The sequence below is a fragment of the Myripristis murdjan genome, chromosome 22, assembly GCF_902150065.1.
Source record: "Myripristis murdjan chromosome 22, fMyrMur1.1, whole genome shotgun sequence".
NCBI lineage: Eukaryota > Metazoa > Chordata > Actinopteri > Holocentriformes > Holocentridae > Myripristis > Myripristis murdjan.
In genome coordinates this window covers 10,933,863-10,952,924 of record NC_044001.1, presented here as the reverse complement: position 1 = coordinate 10,952,924, position 19,062 = coordinate 10,933,863, and the positions used below count along the sequence as shown (strand labels likewise).

At 41.6% G+C, this 19,062-nt stretch overlaps 1 protein-coding gene across 2 annotated transcripts in view; it reads left to right on the top strand.

The window, feature by feature from the left end:
* stag1a (STAG1 cohesin complex component a) overlaps positions 1-19,062 on the top strand; it is a 47,077-nt gene that overhangs the window by 23,580 nt on the left and 4,435 nt on the right. The window contains exons 2-26 of one of the 2 annotated variants that reach the window (XM_030044328.1): positions 952-1,181; positions 2,128-2,248; positions 2,439-2,594; positions 3,443-3,539; positions 3,696-3,772; positions 4,467-4,671; positions 5,870-6,021; positions 6,404-6,477; positions 7,119-7,242; positions 7,473-7,571; positions 7,788-7,867; positions 8,006-8,113; positions 8,289-8,403; positions 8,946-9,063; positions 9,446-9,549; positions 10,079-10,171; positions 10,627-10,920; positions 12,429-12,499; positions 12,775-12,943; positions 15,039-15,131; positions 16,037-16,211; positions 16,697-16,836; positions 17,513-17,614; positions 17,907-18,055; positions 18,918-19,046. In XM_030044328.1, the coding sequence (XP_029900188.1) occupies positions 1,153-1,181; positions 2,128-2,248; positions 2,439-2,594; positions 3,443-3,539; positions 3,696-3,772; positions 4,467-4,671; positions 5,870-6,021; positions 6,404-6,477; positions 7,119-7,242; positions 7,473-7,571; positions 7,788-7,867; positions 8,006-8,113; positions 8,289-8,403; positions 8,946-9,063; positions 9,446-9,549; positions 10,079-10,171; positions 10,627-10,920; positions 12,429-12,499; positions 12,775-12,943; positions 15,039-15,131; positions 16,037-16,211; positions 16,697-16,836; positions 17,513-17,614; positions 17,907-18,055; positions 18,918-19,046 (3,074 nt within the window). In that variant the 5' untranslated portion in view covers positions 952-1,152. Of the gene's footprint in view, positions 1-951; positions 1,182-2,127; positions 2,249-2,438; positions 2,595-3,442; positions 3,540-3,695; positions 3,773-4,466; positions 4,672-5,869; positions 6,022-6,403; positions 6,478-7,118; positions 7,243-7,472; positions 7,572-7,787; positions 7,868-8,005; positions 8,114-8,288; positions 8,404-8,945; positions 9,064-9,445; positions 9,550-10,078; positions 10,172-10,626; positions 10,921-12,428; positions 12,500-12,774; positions 12,944-15,038; positions 15,132-16,036; positions 16,212-16,696; positions 16,837-17,512; positions 17,615-17,906; positions 18,056-18,917; positions 19,047-19,062 lie in introns of those variants that run through there. The other variant, XM_030044329.1, reaches the window with a different exon arrangement.

Below are 19,062 nucleotides of genomic sequence, written 5' to 3'. Positions count from 1 at the left end.
TGGATCATACTGCCTCTGGTGGAGAAGTGCGGTACTGCTCCAACTCAGTTTTTGGCTCTCATTTGCATGTGAACAGGTACTCAACCAATATTTTAATTAACTTAGCTGCCAGTCATCTTAATGAGCACTGACCCACAGGGTCAGCTCCGGCTGCAAGGCACTTTGGGATTGTTTTGTTGAGCCTGCATCACTGCTGCCTACTGGGTTTCTCCACTATTTGAACCACATATTGCTAGAAATCGTATTTACCTCCCAAAATTTTTCTAACAAAGAGTTTTTCTCCCTGGAGATGCAAGGCTTCTGCATCTCCTTACTTTCCCAAACTTTGAAATTGTAGTTCAGTCACAAATACACAGCAGCTTTGAGTTGATATATTGCTCGAAATATGCAAAGGAAGTTTCTCAAGTTTTGAACTATGGCATGTTTTTGGTTGTTATTTTTGTGCAAGTTTCATGCATGTTGCTACAATTATTCGCCACGTTCCTGAGTGTGAGCAGATCCACTGTACATGGACCTCACAATATTTTGCTGTTGTAGTTCTCAAAGTGGCCAGTTGGTGTCTTCCTCTCCCCGTTCACCCCCCTTCTTTTGCTCCAGAGTGAAAGATTGAGCTGTTTCTCTCGTTTGCGTTTTCATTGACATTTTACAGACATTAACTTCCTCCTTCCTTTGGACACTCAGACTTTAGACTTCACTCAAACTGTGGGCAAAAATTTATGTTGAAGTCATGTTGAGAAGTTGTTTGTTAGGGCTCAATTTAACAAAACCTGAGGTACTCAGTCACTCCATAATGCCAGTGATAACCTTTCTCTAATGTTTTAACAATGTCTCTACTTTGCGCCTTCTAAGGACATCAATTAACTGCGTATTTTACAAGTTTCTACCCACTTATAATACTCAATTATGTGGATTTATCATGAATTCCTCCTGTTTCTCTCTGTTGTTGTTTAGGGGCCAAAGAGTTTTGAGTGCCAGTGTGTTGAGTGCTGTCAGTCCTGGAGCCTCTCCTCCCTCCCTGCCCTCAGAGACCTCAGCCCCTCGGAGCCGGCGCCCCGTGCCTCTGCCTTCGGGCATCACACACACACACACAGCCAGTCCTGAAGACACACACACGGACACTTGCACACCTCACCGCCACCCTCACCAATCAGGATGATCACCTCGGAGCTCCCTGTCCTACAGTGAGTACAGATTATCTGTGCCGCTGGGTGGCATTTCTCTCTGGAAGAAGTCATGTTCTCTCAAAGTGAAACATTTGGAGCACACTAAGTGGAAATCTGGTGCAATAAGTGCTAATACTTTTTTAAAAAATCCTCAGTTAAACAAAAAATGAAAGAAATATATAGGACTTCACACAAAATTAAGTATTTATTCCAGCAGGACAATAAAGCCGCTGATGCTCAAGTAATGGCTTTACATAAACATGTAAGTAATTATAAATATGCAGGTAATAACATTATAAAAACAGACACGCGTAATCTTGTATATAGTAATATTATCTGCATGTTTTATGCATCACTGCTTATTATGCAGTTTTTTGGTGCCATAAGAGCTTGGATAAAATGTTGATGATTTGCAGGGTGCTTCCAGTCTCTTTCATTTTTGGTGACTATATTCTGTGTTTTCTTTTATGTGAAGCCACAGTTGCACATCTGCTTCAAAACAATTACTTTTACAAGAGGGTGCTGCAACAAAGGTAGAACTGTAGGGCCCTTGTTCTGGAAATAGTGAGTGGAAGCCCATGTGTGTGAGAGATTACACAGATTGAAACGTCGCCTGGTTTAAAGTCTTTTGAATGACTCACATTTGCAGTCTCAGTTTTGACGGTTGAATCTGAAGGGCTCAGTTCTGAAACTAAATTTCATTGTTCAGTAGCAGTTTTGATATCTGAAATATTTCAGCTCTATTAAACCTTTTTTTTTTTTGGCTGTAATGTCAGGGTGAGCGTACCAACCTCTAGCAGGATCAATTTCAATACCCATGTTATGTCACATTGTTGCAAAGCATCATCTCTCACTCCCTGTAATAAAACCTTTGCTTTGATATTGAATGAATGCAGAGAATATTGCTGCCTTTGAACAGTTGAATCTCTGTTATTCAACTTGTTTTTTGTGTTTTGTGTCTCAGGGACTCGTCCAACGAGTCCGGGGCAACAGACACGGTGGGCTTGAGCATGAGCATGAGTGAGATGGAGGACCCAGAGGGAAAAGGCAAGAAGAAGAGAGGGAGACCTGGGAAACAACCACCGGTAGGAGTGTGTATCTTTGTGTGTGTGTGTTTGTATGTGAAAAAGAAGTGGGGAAAAAAGCCCTTTTAATTAATTGGACTGTGTGTGTCTGTTTTTGTGTGTGTGTGTGTGTGTGTCTACACGTTTCTACGTGGACAAGTGTTCCTGGTTCCTTCCTGTATAATTGAATTCGTCTGCCCCCTGTCCGCAGACATCCAATAAAAAGCCTCGGAAGTCACCGACTGACAAAGGTGTGGCCTTGGCCCGAGGGCGAGGGAAAGCAAACGGTGTGGCTCAGCATAACGGAGAAGGCGGAGACCCTGTGACGCTGTTCGAGGTGGTCAAACTGGGCAAGAGTGCCATGCAGGTGGGCACACACTGACAGGGATCTTCACTCACCTGCTTGTTTATGCAGTAGAATGGAATCTACCACAGCAAGTCAGCATATCTTTGGTTTTGTTTCTCTCTTTTAACATAATTGTTCATACTCTGAAAAATACATGTATTCAATGAATCGGCCTGTAGCTGCTACCTGTCCGACTGGCATTTTGATTTTTTTTTTCTCTTAAGTCAGCATTTCAGCATGGTTAAATATGATGAAATTCCCTCATGTAAACTTTCACTTGGGCTCATGTTAGGATATGGTTTAAGTTGTCTGACTAAAGCCTTCTTAACCAATGAGTTATTTTAACATCATCATCATATTTTAATCTCATTACTTTGAACATTTTTGTCACTGTTCAAGTGGGACATTCAAACAATTTAACTCTTAACACAAACCGAAAATCAAAGCACCTGCACGGGGCCCAAAGCTTAATAGAAGTTGACTTCAGGGTCCAGATGATGATTTTTTTTTTGTTTTTTGTTTTTTTAAACTCTGCCTTAAATAAAATTTCCCACCATGAAATTTCCCACATGAAATTGAGAAATGAACAACGGGTTAGTTTTATATTAGTCATTGAAACAAAGCAATTCAGCATTCAGTCATCTGTAAATAATTGGTGCATCTAGAAATGAAAAATATGTAACAATACAACAACTATTTAAAGTGTATGTAAAAATGTGCACCTGCTGTTGAAACACCCAGTGCGTATGACTGTGTGATTCAGATTCATGCTGTTGTGCATCAGGAAGACCTGAGGGATGCAGAGGGAGACTGTTGTTTAACTATGTTTGTGCTTGTGTGTGTGTGTGTGTGTGTGTGTGTGTCTGCAGTCTGTGGTAGATGATTGGATTGAGTCATATAAACAGGACAGAGACATTGCTCTTCTGGACCTCATCAATTTCTTCATTCAGTGTTCGGGTTGCAAGGGTAAGACGACTAAAATGATCACATCTCAGTTCAGTCAAAATCCTCTCCTGAAACTCGTTGTCCTGAGTAAATGTGTTAACATTAGAATAGTGATTTTTTTGTTTTCCTGTTAGCACTATTATCTTATATGATTTTTTTTTTTTTTTCGGTGATCAGGCACGGTGAGGATCGAGATGTTCAGGAACATGCAGAACGCTGAGATCATCCGTAAAATGACTGAGGAGTTTGATGAGGTAACGACCTGCTTCATGCAGTCTTAAATTTGATTTTATAAATATTTGGCCTGAAAAGACATTAGTCTTATGTTTGAACTTATGTGGTCTTAATTTCAGCATAAACATTGTATGTAGTTTCACTTATCCACCTGTAGGAAAAGTCGTGGTGTTTGCACTTATTTCTTTTTGTTAGACAGAGTGACATTCTACATTGGAGTCAACATTTCTTTATTCTGACCTGCTGCACCAACCTGCCTATTGTTGATTAGCCCAACTCACTTTATACTTACCTATTGAGAAACCCCTGAAAATGCTTGTACTTACCTGTCCCAGGTACTGTGGGGGAAAAAAGTCCTGATTAGATTTATTACTGTAGCACCTTGTTATCTAAACGTCAGGAAACTGTTCATACAATCATCTGACACATCCTAACATAACTTACCTCTCCACTGAGCTGTATATACAACTCTTACCTTTATAGTGTCCTGCAATGCTTTTTTAAGTAAGAAAAGAGTCTTACATTTCGTTAAAAATTGACTTAAAAGGTTTTAACAAGCATTACATTGAACTTGCCCTTGTGATTCCTGTAGACACCCTGGTTTAAGTACAAAATATTGTTGTGAGCATATTTGGATGAATGGGTTGCCATATGATTGATTGGCATATGGATACAGATCAGTAAATATATCACCTTCTTGTTTTTGTCAAACAGGACAGCGGAGATTATCCTCTCACCATGCCGGGGCCTCTCTGGAAGAAGTTCCGCTACAACTTCTGCGAGTTCATCTGCGTTTTGATCCGCCAGTGTCAGTACAGCATCATCTACGACGAGTACATGATGGACACGGTCATCTCCCTCCTCACCGGGCTGTCCGACTCCCAGGTCCGAGCCTTCAGACACACCTCCACCCTGGCAGGTAGGCACAACAAAAGTTTGTGAAGCACTTTAAAAAGCCGGTGCTAAATGCATTGATGTAATGACGAGAAGTTTATTTATACAGCAATTTGCAAAGTAGTTATTAGATGCTTTACAGCAATGACAGTATGTTTATTTGTATAGCACTTTGAAAAGCAGTTATTAAGTGCACAACAGACACCACTTTGGCAGGTAATGAATGATAATTGCAGTGGCGTGGTAATGATAGTACCACACCTCCACACTGGCAGGTAATGACAGATAATTTATTTGTGCAGCCCTTTTCAACAAAGGCCCTTAGTGCTTTAAAAACAATAACCCTAAAAGCCAGTAAGATAAACAGTAAAATTGCCAGTTTAGTGCCTGCAGTGTTTTGATAGGAAGTGACATGTCACTATTTGAGATGAGCGCTCTCACATCCTCATGCTCTGATGTATTTGCGTTTGAGAATTTTGTGTTTGCTGCTGACAAGTAGAGCTTGAAACAGCCATGATATTTTCAACCAACCCAACTAAAGTCCAAGAAAACTCTACCTGAACCCAACCACCAAAAGCCAGAGCCTCAATAAAACCCAACATTTATAGTATAGAAATTTACTTTTCTCTTTAGATGTAGTCTTTGTGTAGTGCCTTTTACTTTCAGATTGAATTTAATGGATAGAAAATAAAAAAGTTATATTAGGCAAGTCAATCCAAATTTAAGTTTAACACCTTTAACTCTAATTTTCCTTGAAATTTTTCTTTAAATTTAGAAAAACATTGTTTTTCGATATTGTACAACAATGTCACATACATATTCTGTATCTGCTGCTACAGTGCTTCGCTGAAGCTACATCACACTGTAGTGAAATTTTGCAAACCTAAGATACCAGATGTTTTATGGCTGAACCATTATATCAGATATATAAATCTACATGTCTTGTGCATCACTTTATGCACATTTCTCTGTAATGCATCAGGACATATTTGGTATCTTTGGTAACCTTGGACTCTCCACTAGAATTCAAAGTAAAGCTCTGTGTTCAAACTCACCCATGAACATGGCAGAGTCGAAGAGTTAATGACTTCCGGCATCATTTCATGCCTTAAAACAGTGATTGTCCACTGGCGGCCCAGCATGCCTCCTATCTCCTCTGCAGAATATTAATGAATTAGGAAAACCTTATTGATATATATATGTGTGTCTTTCTGTCTGTGTAGCGATGAAGCTGATGACAGCGTTGGTGAACGTGGCGCTGAACCTGAGCATCCACCAGGACAACACGCAGCGACAGTACGAGACTGAGAGGAACAAGATGGCCGGCAAACGAGCCAATGAGAAGCTGGAGCTGCTGTTACAGAAGAGGAAGGAGGTAGGCTGGTGGTTGACCTCTGACCTTTGATTATGAAAGCATAATTGAATTCTGATAAATGCTATGTTGAAGTATGTATTGGTTTAACAGCCACATTTAAAAAAACTCGACAACAACAATTTTGAAACACTTTTATTTTGTTTAGAAGGTCTTGTGTTATTGAAAACTCAAGATGCCGATGACAGATGCCAAAGTGCATGAAGAACACTTTTATTCCTCAAATTATAGAGGTTGATTATCATGGTTAAGAGCTGCGATCACAGTGTCGGTTCAGCTGTAAACATTTAACTCAAGCTGACAGCTTGTGTTTTGGCGGCCTCCTGGCTCTGTGTGTGAGGCAGGATCAAGTTGTTGACTGAAACTTTGTGGTTTCTCTGTGCAGCTCCAGGAAAACCAGGATGAGATTGAGAACATGATGAACTCCATCTTTAAGGGTATATTTGTGCACCGCTACAGGTAAACCGGCTTACCACCTGGCTTATTAATGTGACAGTGTTGCTATCGCTGCCTCTTTGTAATGTAATAATGTTACTTCTGTTTGTTGTGGTGATGGTGAAAGTCTTATTTAGGAGGAAAACACTATACCAGTTTGGATTTTGCCTTTGTCTTCTGAAGGAGATTATGAATTATACTTGATATACTTTTATATTTAATGTATAGTTAGAATTTTATATGTTAAGTTCTTTTCTTTACTGGTGCTTATTTAGTAACTTTTTTGATTGGTTTGTTTCATCTAGGTGTGATAATCTTATAAACTTCTTGGCATTTTTAATCTCCCCCTCACAATTTGTTGCATTTTGGGTCTTTGTTCCTTATTGTTTCAATTGAAATAAGTAAATTTCATTACAAATAAATAAATAAAATATATATGTATAGACAAAGCATATTGGTCTTCTGTTTGGGGAAACATTGCTTTGTAATTAAATAAATGCCTTTTGAATAAGTTGATAATGACCTCACTTCTTAATAGTGTCAGTAATTAAGTATCACAGTTTCTGTGAAATGCCAAATGTCCTCTCTCCTCTGTGGATTTTAGAGGCATGATTGTGATAATGATAATGATGATTATGCTGATTGTGCTTCCCTTTTTTTCCCAGGGATGCAATTGCTGAGATCAGAGCCATCTGTATTGAAGAGATCGGAGTGTGGATGAAGATGTACAGCGATGCCTTTCTCAATGACAGCTACCTGAAATACGTTGGCTGGACGTTGCACGACAGGGTGAGCCGACACACACAAACTGTAACTCTGAAACAAATATGAATATATATGTAACAGCTCAAGTTATCGCAGGTTGTAGAACTAAACTGTTCTCATTTGGATGTTTTTATGTATTCAGAATACATATGATAATTTGAAAGCGCCTTGCTTTTTGTTTGGCGGGAGATGCCTTTTTCCCAAAATACCACATATTCATTCCTCGCTCAGCTTGGCCTGTCTCGATTTTGCAGCAAGGTGAAGTGCGTCTGAAGTGTCTGAAGGCTCTGCAGAACCTGTACACCAACAGAGAGCTATTCCCCAAGCTGGAGCTCTTCACCAACCGCTTCAAGGTAACACCAGGAATTATAATAATACTAATATGAATACTAATTATAACAACAAGAACGGTAATAATAAAATGTGGTTTTCAAGGCACTAAATCACAATTAGTGGAGAGAAAAAATACTCAAAACAAAAGTATTATCTCTTCGATCTGTTGTATTTAAGTCCAGCATGGTGATCGTTTTCATGTTTGACTGTATTTTTTGTTTTTTATATTTTTACAGGACCGTATCGTGTCCATGACTCTGGATAAGGAGTACGATGTGGCTGTGGAGGCCATCAGGCTGGTCACACTCATCTTGCAGTGAGTAACTCGGACACGTTCTGTACGTCTTCAGCACACACACACACGCACACACAGTAATCCTATTTTGACCAGCATTGTTTAATATCATTAGAAACTGATGTACAGAGTGTAACCTTTTCTTATTGGCTGTTCCAGGGGCAGTGAAGACGCCTTGTCCAATGAGGACTGTGAGAATGTGTACCACCTGGTTTACTCCGCCCACCGGCCAGTGGCTGTCGCTGCCGGAGAGTTTCTGCACAGGAAGTGAGTCCATCTTGACATCCTGGCAGTGTAAAATAGCTGTTGACTCGAAATCACTTTAATTAACTTTACTGTATATGAAATTAGATGGATGTTTGGAAGGCAGTTGAGTTTTATTGATTTTTTTTTCATCGCTCCCTATTTCCCTCCTGATTTTCTCTCTCTCTCTGTGTCTCAGATTGTTTAGTCGTCATGACCCGCAGGCAGAAGAGGCTCTGGCTAAGCGCAGAGGGAGGAGCAGTCCCAATGGAAACCTCATCCGCATGCTGGTGCTCTTCTTCCTGGAGAGTGAGGTAGCACACACACACACACACACACACACACACAGTCACTCACAAACCACCACGCATACAAGATATGTCTCCACACATATACACAACTGTTCTACATTTAACTCTATAAAGCCTGAACTATGAAAGAATTGGCAGAAAATTCCAATTTTTTGAAATTGAACCCTTTATTTAGTCCTATAACAATATATATATATATATATATATATATATATATATATATATATATATAAAAATTCAAAAAATATGTTATTACACGATCTTTCTGTTGTATGATATATGATACGTACTTGAAGTGCCAATGGTATGGTCCGGGGTGAACAGGGGAAGTGTTCAAAGGTATACAACAGTATTTTTAAATGTGTATCATATATGATACAAATGGCTTTATAGGCTTAAGTGTTTACACAACTATGATTGACTTCCACACAAATAGTGATTTTCTCTCTCTCTCTCTCTCTCTCTCTCCCTCTGTGTGTGTGTGTCTGTGTGTGTGTGTGTGTGTGTGTGCTTGTGTGCTTGTGTGTGTGTGCGCACTCACTCAGCTCCATGAGCATGCGGCCTACCTGGTGGACTCGTTGTGGGAAAGCTCTCAGGAGCTGCTGAAGGACTGGGAGTGTATGACTGAGCTGCTGCTGGAGGAGCCTGTACAGGGAGAGGAAGGTAAGGGTGTCACTGTTTGTCACCACACATCTAAAGTTCATTCAGCCATGGCTTGCAGAATCTCGTTTTTAGGTTTCAGTACAAAACCGTTACCCCCCGTTTGCACACACTTTTTCTTGCTCACTTTCTCTTATAATCAGTGAAAAATCTTCAACCTGCTTCATGTCAAGCACATCTGAATTCCTTTTTGAAGAGATGATGCAATAAAATCCAGTTCCTTTAAACCCCTCTTGGCAGCCGTGGTTTGTGATCTGATCGTCTCTCTTTGTGTGTTTCTGTATCTTTCTCTGACACTGTTTTTGCTTGTCTGTCTGTCTGTCTGTCTGTCTCTCGTCTCTCTGCTCCCTCTTTGTCCTCTGCCTTCTTGTCTGTCTCTATGCAGTGCTGTCAGACAGGCAGGAGAGTGCGCTGATAGAGCTGACGGTGTGCACCATACGACAGGCGGCAGAGGCACATCCGCCTGTTGGCAGAGGCACCGGCAAACGGGTAAGACAAACACATACACTCAGTACACACTTTGGTTATATGATATTGGAGCTCCAATAGAATGAGAAGCAGGGCAACCAGATGGCCTGGTGTTAAGAGACACCGTCTCTTGGGCCCTGTTTGGGCTTGATCTCATCACAAGTGGACAGCCAAGACAGACCACTGTTTACACCTGGCATTATAATGCAACTCCTGTAAACTACTTGCAGTCAGATTTGTGATCGACCTCTGATTCGTCAGAATTACTTCTTTTCTTTCTTTTCTTACTCTGATTCCTCTGTACCTTACTCCGACTCCCTCCTCCTCACGTCCCTTCTTTCTCTTCACTTTTTGTATTCCATTCTATTGCTGTGCCCACCCTCTCTATTTTTTTGATTACTTGACAAAGACACCATCATTTCACCACAAAAACAAACTTCAGACAAATTTGAATTCCACATATCTCGGTATTACTTCCTTTTCCCCTGCCCTTTTTTGCTCCTGAACACCTCCTTGCATGTAGCATTGATGTTTGAATCTGTTTATGCAGGTGCTTACAGCCAAGGAGAGGAAGACCCAGATCGATGACAAGAACAAACTGACAGAGCACTTCATCATGGCTCTGCCCATGCTGCTGTCCAAGGTAAGACCCTCATAGCTCCAGTCGGCAGCCGGTATCCGGTCAGCAACAGGGAGGCCAGCAGCACTGGTTAATGAGCCAGCTGGGTGATTGTTGTCTGATTTGTTCGGCAAAACTGTTGAGTGATGTGTACAACGGGTGGCTTTGAATAAACTGTGGGAAGTGTTATCGATTGACAGTGTATTTCCTTGAATAAGTGTGCTGACTCAATGCCTTAACCGTAATTGACCATTTGACTGACTAATGGAGGATAAATGCAGTTACTTAAGAATGAGAAACAGAAAGAATCAACTTATAGAGAGAATGAGCAATGGACAGATTTTGATGCACTTTTCTTTTTTTGTCTTTATTTCCCCATATCTATTGGCTCTCTGCCATGTATATCCTCTGTCTTCTTTTTGTCTTTTTATCTCTCCATCACTCTCTTCTCTGTCGTTATCCTCTGTCCTTCCCCACAGTATCAGGCGGATTCCGAAAAGGTAGCCAACCTGCTGCAGATACCGCAGTACTTTGACCTGGATGTTTACAGCGCCGGGCGCATGGAGAAGCACCTGGACGCCTTGCTGAAGCAGATCCGGCTGGTGGTGGAGAAGCACATCGAGACAGACGTGCTGGAGGCCTGCAGCAAGACCTACAGCATCCTCTGCTCCGAGGAGTACACCATCATGAACCGCGTGGACATCGCCCGCTCACAGCTCATCGACGAGATGACGGACCGTTTTGCGCACTCAGTTGAAGAGCTGCTGCAAGAGGTACAGCAGGAAGGACAGTGGGTGTGGGTGTATATGGGATGGAAGTGATGGAAAGTGTGTGTTCCTTTCTGTGTCTGTGATCCACGGCGTCTGTTAGGAGGCATCCAGCGTTCAGCAGATGGGGCTTTATAAGACTGATCCGGATTCTGATATTTGTTTTAAGAGGCCACTCACACTGGCAAGTTTGATCCGCACCCAAGCACGATTGCCCTTAAAATCCGGATTCTTTGACCAGTGTGATCGCTCCGTATCGTGCTTGAATACAGTACACTTCCCCCGCTCTGGCACGGTTGGAAGGGGTGTGCTTCTGCACGGTACAGGCGTGTACATGAGCACATGCACGGTCACGCACGCAGTGCGCGGACGTAAATCATGCAACTTTCCTCCTGCCTCTGCAAAACTGTTTAATGTGCGCAGCGCGATTACCGTCGAATGGCCGCGTTGCGCAATCAATAATCAACCATGTTGTCTGTGTCGGTGTCCGTTGTGCTGCTGCAACCGCGTATAAACAAAAGTCGGTTTATAATGAAAGTACAGCAGTCTGTGTGCGGAGATCCGGCAGACCTGGTGCTGGCCGGCACCGCGTCGGCACCGGCCGGCACTGGCCGCGGCACCGCGCGGTGTGCGGCCACCCGGTCACCCGGTCTGCCGGATCTGACAGGTGCCGCTCCAGCTGTCAGTTGGACCTTTCTGAAGAAGGAGGAAGTTACCTCCGAAACTGTCAAGGTAAATAAACATCCCATGTCTGATTAAAAGGACCAAAAAGCGTTTTTTAGTTAAAAGGAAGACATGATGTATTTGAACTACATTGATTTATGATGACGTCGGGCCATGCCTGTTGTTGTCGTATTTCAACGTGATGACGCGCACACCGGGGGCAATCGTGCTTGGGCGCGTTTGGGAAAAAGGTAATGTGAGTGCAGGCCAGCCGGGGACTGGGGAGGGGGGGATTTTGGCTTTAGCACGATACGGGCTCAAACTTGCCAATGTGAGTGGGCCCTAAATGACAAATTTTTCATCATGTAAGTCCTATGAAACTTTGCCATGGAAGTTACGGAAAGTCTTGAAAAAGTGACAGATGACTTTCATCAGGGTAACAATGGAAACCCTGTCATATGTTTTTAATCCTATTTGTGTTTTTAAAAATAGCTCAGAATCCACTGGCATTCCGCCATCTTTACCCAAAACGGTGTCAGGAGCAAGCAGCAGTAGAATTGCTTTGGGAAAATGGAAGCAGTGGCAAAAATTGGCTTTGGTCATCACTAATTAAACAGACAGGATCCATTTAGGATGGATGTCAAGGACGTGATTTATGTTTTTCCATTTTTCCGGGTCCAAGTGTCCCCACAGGAATAAAAATCCGACATAACTTCAGTCCAAGCAGGCTTATTGTTTAAAAACTGGAAACAGTTACGTGTAAATGTGATAATTGGGGACAGATGTGTATTTTGTGTGTATAATGAAATACATCAGCTCTTTGTGTACTAACTGTTTTTGTTGTGTTTCAGGCTGAGGAGGCTGATGATGACGATATCTACAATGTTCTGTCAACACTTAAGAGACTCACTGCTTTTCACAAGTAAGACTCTCTCTCTTTTCCTCTTAATTTCCATTGATTTATAGAAAACAGCGTTAGGATGACAGAAGATGAATAGATTAAACATGCTTCTGTGTAGCTGAGTGCTTTGAGTGTGGCAATAACACTGCCAGGTTGGCTTTGGATTCTTCTGCCAATGCGGCCGCCCACCCACATTAAAAATATAATATGCACGGAAAGTAAAGGATATATTATGTTTAAAATACCTTGTTAGCATTTGATTGAACTTTCTCAGAGAAACCTGATGTGTGTTCCAGTGCCCATGATCTGACGCGGTGGGATCTGTTTGGGAACTGCTACCGGCTGCTGAAGGCGGGCATCGAGCAGGGGTCCATGCCGGAGCAGATAGCTGTCCAGGCCCTGCAGTGCTCCCACTACTCCATCCTCTGGCAGCTGGTCAAGATCACGGAGGGAGCTCCCAGCAAGGTGCTGCACTCACCACGCAGACAGTGCCTTCACGCTGCACGCTCAGATCCCAGGGAGGGTTGTACTTAGTCCAGGAATGTCACAACACCAGTATTAGCAAAATTCCACGATTCTCGATTTCCTAATTCAATAACACTGCAAAAAAAAGAAAAGATATCCTGTCTACTACACATTCGTTTGTATAAAAAATTTCATGTCAACAGGAAATTAATGTTTTAAAGTATAGGCGATGTTAGAATAAGAACACGGAGTTACAAGTGCAACATTTTCCTGTAGCCTTCAAATGGACACACAAAGCAGCCCATCAAAATACTAGGTAGAGTATTATGATGATGTGTTCTCGTTTTTGATTTACAGTCATGTAAGCATGACCGCGGTTTCAAGTGTTGCAGTGTGTAAACATGCAGGCTAAGACTGCATTAGAATGACAGCACTGAGTTACAGAACGGGGGATCATGTGTCAATATTAACAAGCACAAAACCGCCCAGACCTACAGTGCACCTGCGCACGTCCAATTAAATGTCTCTACTAATACCGACTCTGCTCAGCTCTACTCTGCTCGACTATACTTGCTTTACTTTTCTGGATTTTGTTTCCCACTGCAGACAGCACCCCCTCACGGTGCTGTGAAGCCCCACTGGTCGCTTGTGGGCATGTTGACTTGTTTTTCCTTCCCTACCAACACACAAGTGTCCAGAACATCAACAAGATGAACTCGTAATGGCTACTTCACATGAATTAGTGTAACTAAGAGATTCAAGTGTCGCTGACCTTTGCTGGGTGTTCTGTGCAAGCGTCCCACTAAACGTCCCTGCAAGTTGTCCGTGAGGGAATGAGTGAGTGAGTGACCACAGTTTGCCATGTATAGCACATGGTGGCAGTACTGCGCGCTCTGTGGGAAAAACACAAGAATTAGTGCTGTTTTCAAAATGTTGATATGCCGCTTGGTATCTAAGCGTCATTTCTTTTGACATCCCTAGTCTTGGTGAAGAGCTGAAGATGCCTGGTCTTAGCCAAGGCAGCCCAGAGGGACAGGAGCTTATCTCTTATTTCTGTGGTGTTGAGCAGCTTCAAAGCACAAATGCCCTTTACAGTGACTTTTCCCTGATCCGTCTCTTTTTAACGCTCAGTGTCAAGCAGAGGTAACACGTCTTGAGTGCTCCTTGGCTGTGGACCAAATCTCAAACCTCCACAAGACATTTTAACCCCTAATCTACTGCTGTGGCCATTGCTGCTGCAAACGTTGCCCCTTTTCATGTTCCACTGTTTAAACTAAAGAGGCAGCAGGGCAGCCAGAAGTCCTGGTCCACCTCAGCAGCTTTCCACCCCGCTTTGACGTGCTGTTCTGTAGCTGACCTCTTCCTCTGACCTCACACAAAAAAAAAGTTTCCTGATGTGAATCAATTAAGTATTATTATGATACTATAATGAAGGGCTCCTGGCTCCTGCAGCATGAGTGATGGTGTTACACTAGAAACAGGGAGCCAAGGGTTAAAAGGTCCAAAACTGTAGTTACCCCTGAGGGAAGAGCTGTGTGAAAAGCTTGTATACTGTACAGTGGTGCAGTACCCTGTCAGTATATTAAATATTTGTCCTACAAAAGCAACAAACTCAAATGGTGTGAGCACTAAAACTAAAAAAAAAAAAACTTCTTTATCTCTCCTACTGGTACAGAAATAGATTTTTATAGTATTACCCAACATATGGCACACCTAACTAAGTTTTACATGTAGCCTCCTCTGAGTTGACCGCGAGTCTAGAAAGAAAAAATATAAATTCATTAGCAGATCGGCGTGCTCTGGCCCTTGGTGCTCTCTGACAGAGTGAACTGGCAGCGACGCAAGTGCATTGATTTTCCAGCCTCAATTACTTTAATGATTCATGATTAAAATCATTAAAGTTTGATTACTTTAACGATCCAATTACCCAGAGCCCAGCAAGGCACTTAACCAGACTGACACTCCGACAGTTTAAAAATGATTACTGTTAAAGTGCTAATGGTCATTATTTGTGGCAGTTACTCATTATGTGTGTGTACTGTGTGTGTGTGTGTGTGTGTGTGTGTGTGTGTGTGTGTGTGTGTGGTGTGTGCAGGATGATTTGGTGGCTCTAAGGAGAGTGGTGAAGTCCTTCCTGGCGGTGTGCCAGCAGTGTCTGTCTAACGTCAACACACCAGTCAAAGAACAGGTAACACACACACACACCTGATCTCACCTGATCTCACATTCACACACTCTGACTTCACGCTCAATAACAACCTGAATCAAAAGCAATGTTCTGATGATTTATTCTGACTGTATGCAAGATTTTTTTTTTTCTTGTCAAGACAAAAATTGCAAGTGTCTCTCTAGCAATTAGTCATGATCAGCCCAGTGTCTGTTACAATGATGACAGCTTGGCTGCTAAAGCAGTGAACAGATTTCCTGTGCAGTTCTAAAAAAAAAACTGTATTAAAATGAAATTACTTTTATTTCTGGAAAAGTTTTCTAAATGTCCAAAATGTGGGGGGAAAGCTGTGACTACGTGTTCATACTTTGTGTATTCTTCAGGTCATTTTACTTTAGCAGAAGCCGATTCTTCACAGCAACAAAGTGACTGGGCCTGCTCACATTGACCAGCCACAATAAACATCCATCACATTTAATTCTGATCAAAAATTTCTAACCTAGAGTGAAGTGAAGGTTGGGGAAAATACTATTGATGAGTTGACAAGTCAAATTATTATCCTAAGATTATTTTGGAAGTAAAATTTTGAAGAACAATATACAGGATGAATTATCTCATCATAGCCTCAAGGATTTATGACAAGCAACGGTAATAAACAGTTTTGAATATGAGACAGCCATCGTTTTAAAAAATGTGACCCACACTGTGACAAAGCAGTTATTGACAAGAAAGTAAAACAAATTATTTCTGTTACAGTATTCTATTGTCTTAAAAACTAGTTAAATTATATAGAGTGTATCCAGTGTATCTTTATTTTCTTAGTAACATCAGGTAACACTTTTTATGTATTCAAAAATTGGGTAACTACCATTTTATTTATTTATTTATTTACTGTAAATTAACCCTTCGTTGGTGCTCTGGTTCAGGCGTTCATGCTGCTCTGCGACCTGCTGATGATCTTCAGTCACCAGTTGGTTTCTGGCGGCAGGGAGGGCCTCCAGCCTCTGGTCTTCAACCCGGACAGCACCCTGCAGAACGAGCTGCTCAACTTCGTCCTGGACCACGTCTTCATCGACCAGGACGATGAGAGCCAGAGCATGGGTAAGACAGAGAGAGCAGAGGAGGGATTTTTTTTCCAGCCCCGGGAACTCTCTCTAATTTCTCTCCAGCAGCAAGATCCTGTGACCTTTTTCCAAATTACTGCTTGTTTTATTAATCTGGATCCAAATTGCGAGTGTTAGCTAAATAACTAAGAAAAATATTGTTTTTAGCTTGCCTGAATAATATCCATTATATAGATTACATAATTGGTTTTGAGAGGGTTCCATATACCCAGAAATTCTAGCATATTTTTCAGTTTCACAGTATTTTTCTACCAGTAGCGAATCTTGTAATCTTTTAGCTGAAGATGCAAATCACCAAAACTGGAGTTATGATATAACTTGCATGATCACATCAGTGAACATCGGCATTTATATCTGCTTTTCTTGTCATTTTGATCACTGACACAATCAGCGGCTGTATTCATTCAGTTTTCCCCTCCCTTTCTCCTTCTTTCTCCTCCTTTTCTTTCTGTGTGTCTGTAGAGGGAGACGAGGAAGACGAGGCCAACAAGATCGAGGCTCTCCACAAGAGGAGAAACCTGCTGGCGGCTTTCAGCAAACTCATCATCTACGACATCGTGGACATGCCTGCTGCTGCCGACATCTTCAAACACTACATGAAGGTGGCTGTCTGGGGCCTTTTACTCGCCTGCTGTTCTTGATTTGACATATAAGATAAAAGATAAACATTGGGATACTCAGTCAAAAGAAAATGGAAAAAGAGCAGTTAACAGAGAAAGTGGATAAAAACGATACCCGAGTACTGTGAATCTTTAAAATTCAGGTGACCTAAAAGATGATGAATTGTCTAAGTTAGGGCCCTGATGGCAAAAACACAGTTACGTTATGATTTGTCCAGAAAACACTTTAATCACAGTATCTTTAAAAATACCTGTGAATTGATAACTCAGTTTTAGCCTGCTGTCATACTTGTTTGTGTTTGCATGCAAGAGTGATGCAATAACTTTGAACTGAAAAGCATAGTTGGGTATAGATTTGTTCATTTTAGAAACAGAGATAAAATAGAAGTGAGGTGATAAAAGTGATTACAATAGAAAAATAAAACAGAAGAGGAAAAAATGATAAATGTGTAGGTGAGATAAAAACAAAAATGAGTCTCACCTTAAAACAAACAATCAAAAATATAAGTCTGGCAGATACATAGAAGGGTTTTCATTCACTTCAGCTTTAGTTGCAGTGGTAATAATAAATTGAAAAGCTCCTCAAAGATTCAACTTGAGACTGAATTAAATGAATTTTGTTGTGTTTGATGTTGTGACACTTGTTTCCCTCCCTCAGTACTATAATGATTACGGTGACATCATCAAGGAGACGCTGAGTAAAACCAGACAGACGGACAAGATCCTCTGTGCCAAGACACTCATCCTCAGTCTGCAGCAGGTGAGACGATGATGCACAGGCTCCTCACACAGCTCTTTGGCTTGAAATAAGATATATCACTCCCATATGTATGTAAACACACATCTTTGAACTGTAACTCCCTCTCCTGTGTGTGTTCAGTAGCTTGCGAAAGCCCAAATTCATTCTGACACACACTCACACACATTTTAAACCTGAACTCTGTCTTTATCTGTGTGTTTCAGATTGAAATAGTGTACATCTTTTGTTATCTGTAAGAGCGAACATGCTCACATGTTGTCATCTGTCTCCTGTGTGTGTGTGTGTGTTACAGCTGTTCAACGAGCTGCTTCAGGATCAGGGTCCCAACCTGGACCGCACCTCGTCTCACGTCAGCGGCATCAAGGAGCTGGCCCGGCGCTTCGCCCTCACCTTCGGCCTGGACCAGATCAAGACCAGGGAGGCGGTGGCCACGCTGCACAAGTAAGACCCTGACTGCTCTGACCTCTAGGGGGCGCTAAACAGGAATCAGGCAGGGATGAGGTCAAGACCACTTCAGCAGAGTTTCAAGACAGCTCTATGTCTGGGGTAGTTTAGTGTATTCTTAATATACAATAATTACATTAAGAAATGACATAAGGAGAAATTTTAGGAACTTACCATCCTCTCAGAATAGAGTCAGAATTAATTTTGGTTTGCAAACTGGAGGCTTACATATATTAAAGCTTGAAGACTGGGTGTATATTTCCATTAATTAAAATTAGCTTTGTTTGTCGATATTTATGCTGTTTTTTCAGATAGTTAAACATATTTTGAGAACATCTTTTTTTCATGGCTTAATTCAGCAAAAATTTCACTATGGAAGATTTTTTTTCCCCATAAGAATGTTTTGTTTTGGGTGGAAACCAAGTTAGACAGACTAGAGCAAACCCTGCTCAATGCCAAGACAAAAACCGGCATGAAAGATTCCTGTAGAGTTCTTCTGAAAATGCAAAACTAGTAATTAAGGAGTTTCTTAAGGATGAACAGAGATTTGGATGTATCTGGAAGTCTGCTCAGTTGTCAACCTTTACTCATCAGCATTTATAAGTTGTAAGATGATTACACACACGTTTCAGCAAGTGAAATCCTGAAGGGAAAATTAACCAAACATCAGTAAAATGACAGGTTTTTTTACTCAAGAAAAATTCTGCATCACAACAGCCATGCAGTGTCACAAAGAGTCCAAAAGTTTCACAAAGTCAAAACTTTGTGTATTCTTTCGTCCGTCTTTTTCCTCACTCTCTGTATCTCTTTCTTTTTTTTCTGCCTCTTTCTCTCACTATCTTTTTCTTTTGTCTGTCAGGGATGGAATAGAGTTTGCATTTAAATACCAGAATCCGCGAGGGCCCGAGTTCCCTCCCATCAATCTCGCCTTTTTGGAGGTCCTCAGTGAATTCTCTTCCAAACTACTCCGGCAAGACAAAAAGACTGTGTAAGTATTCTCTCAC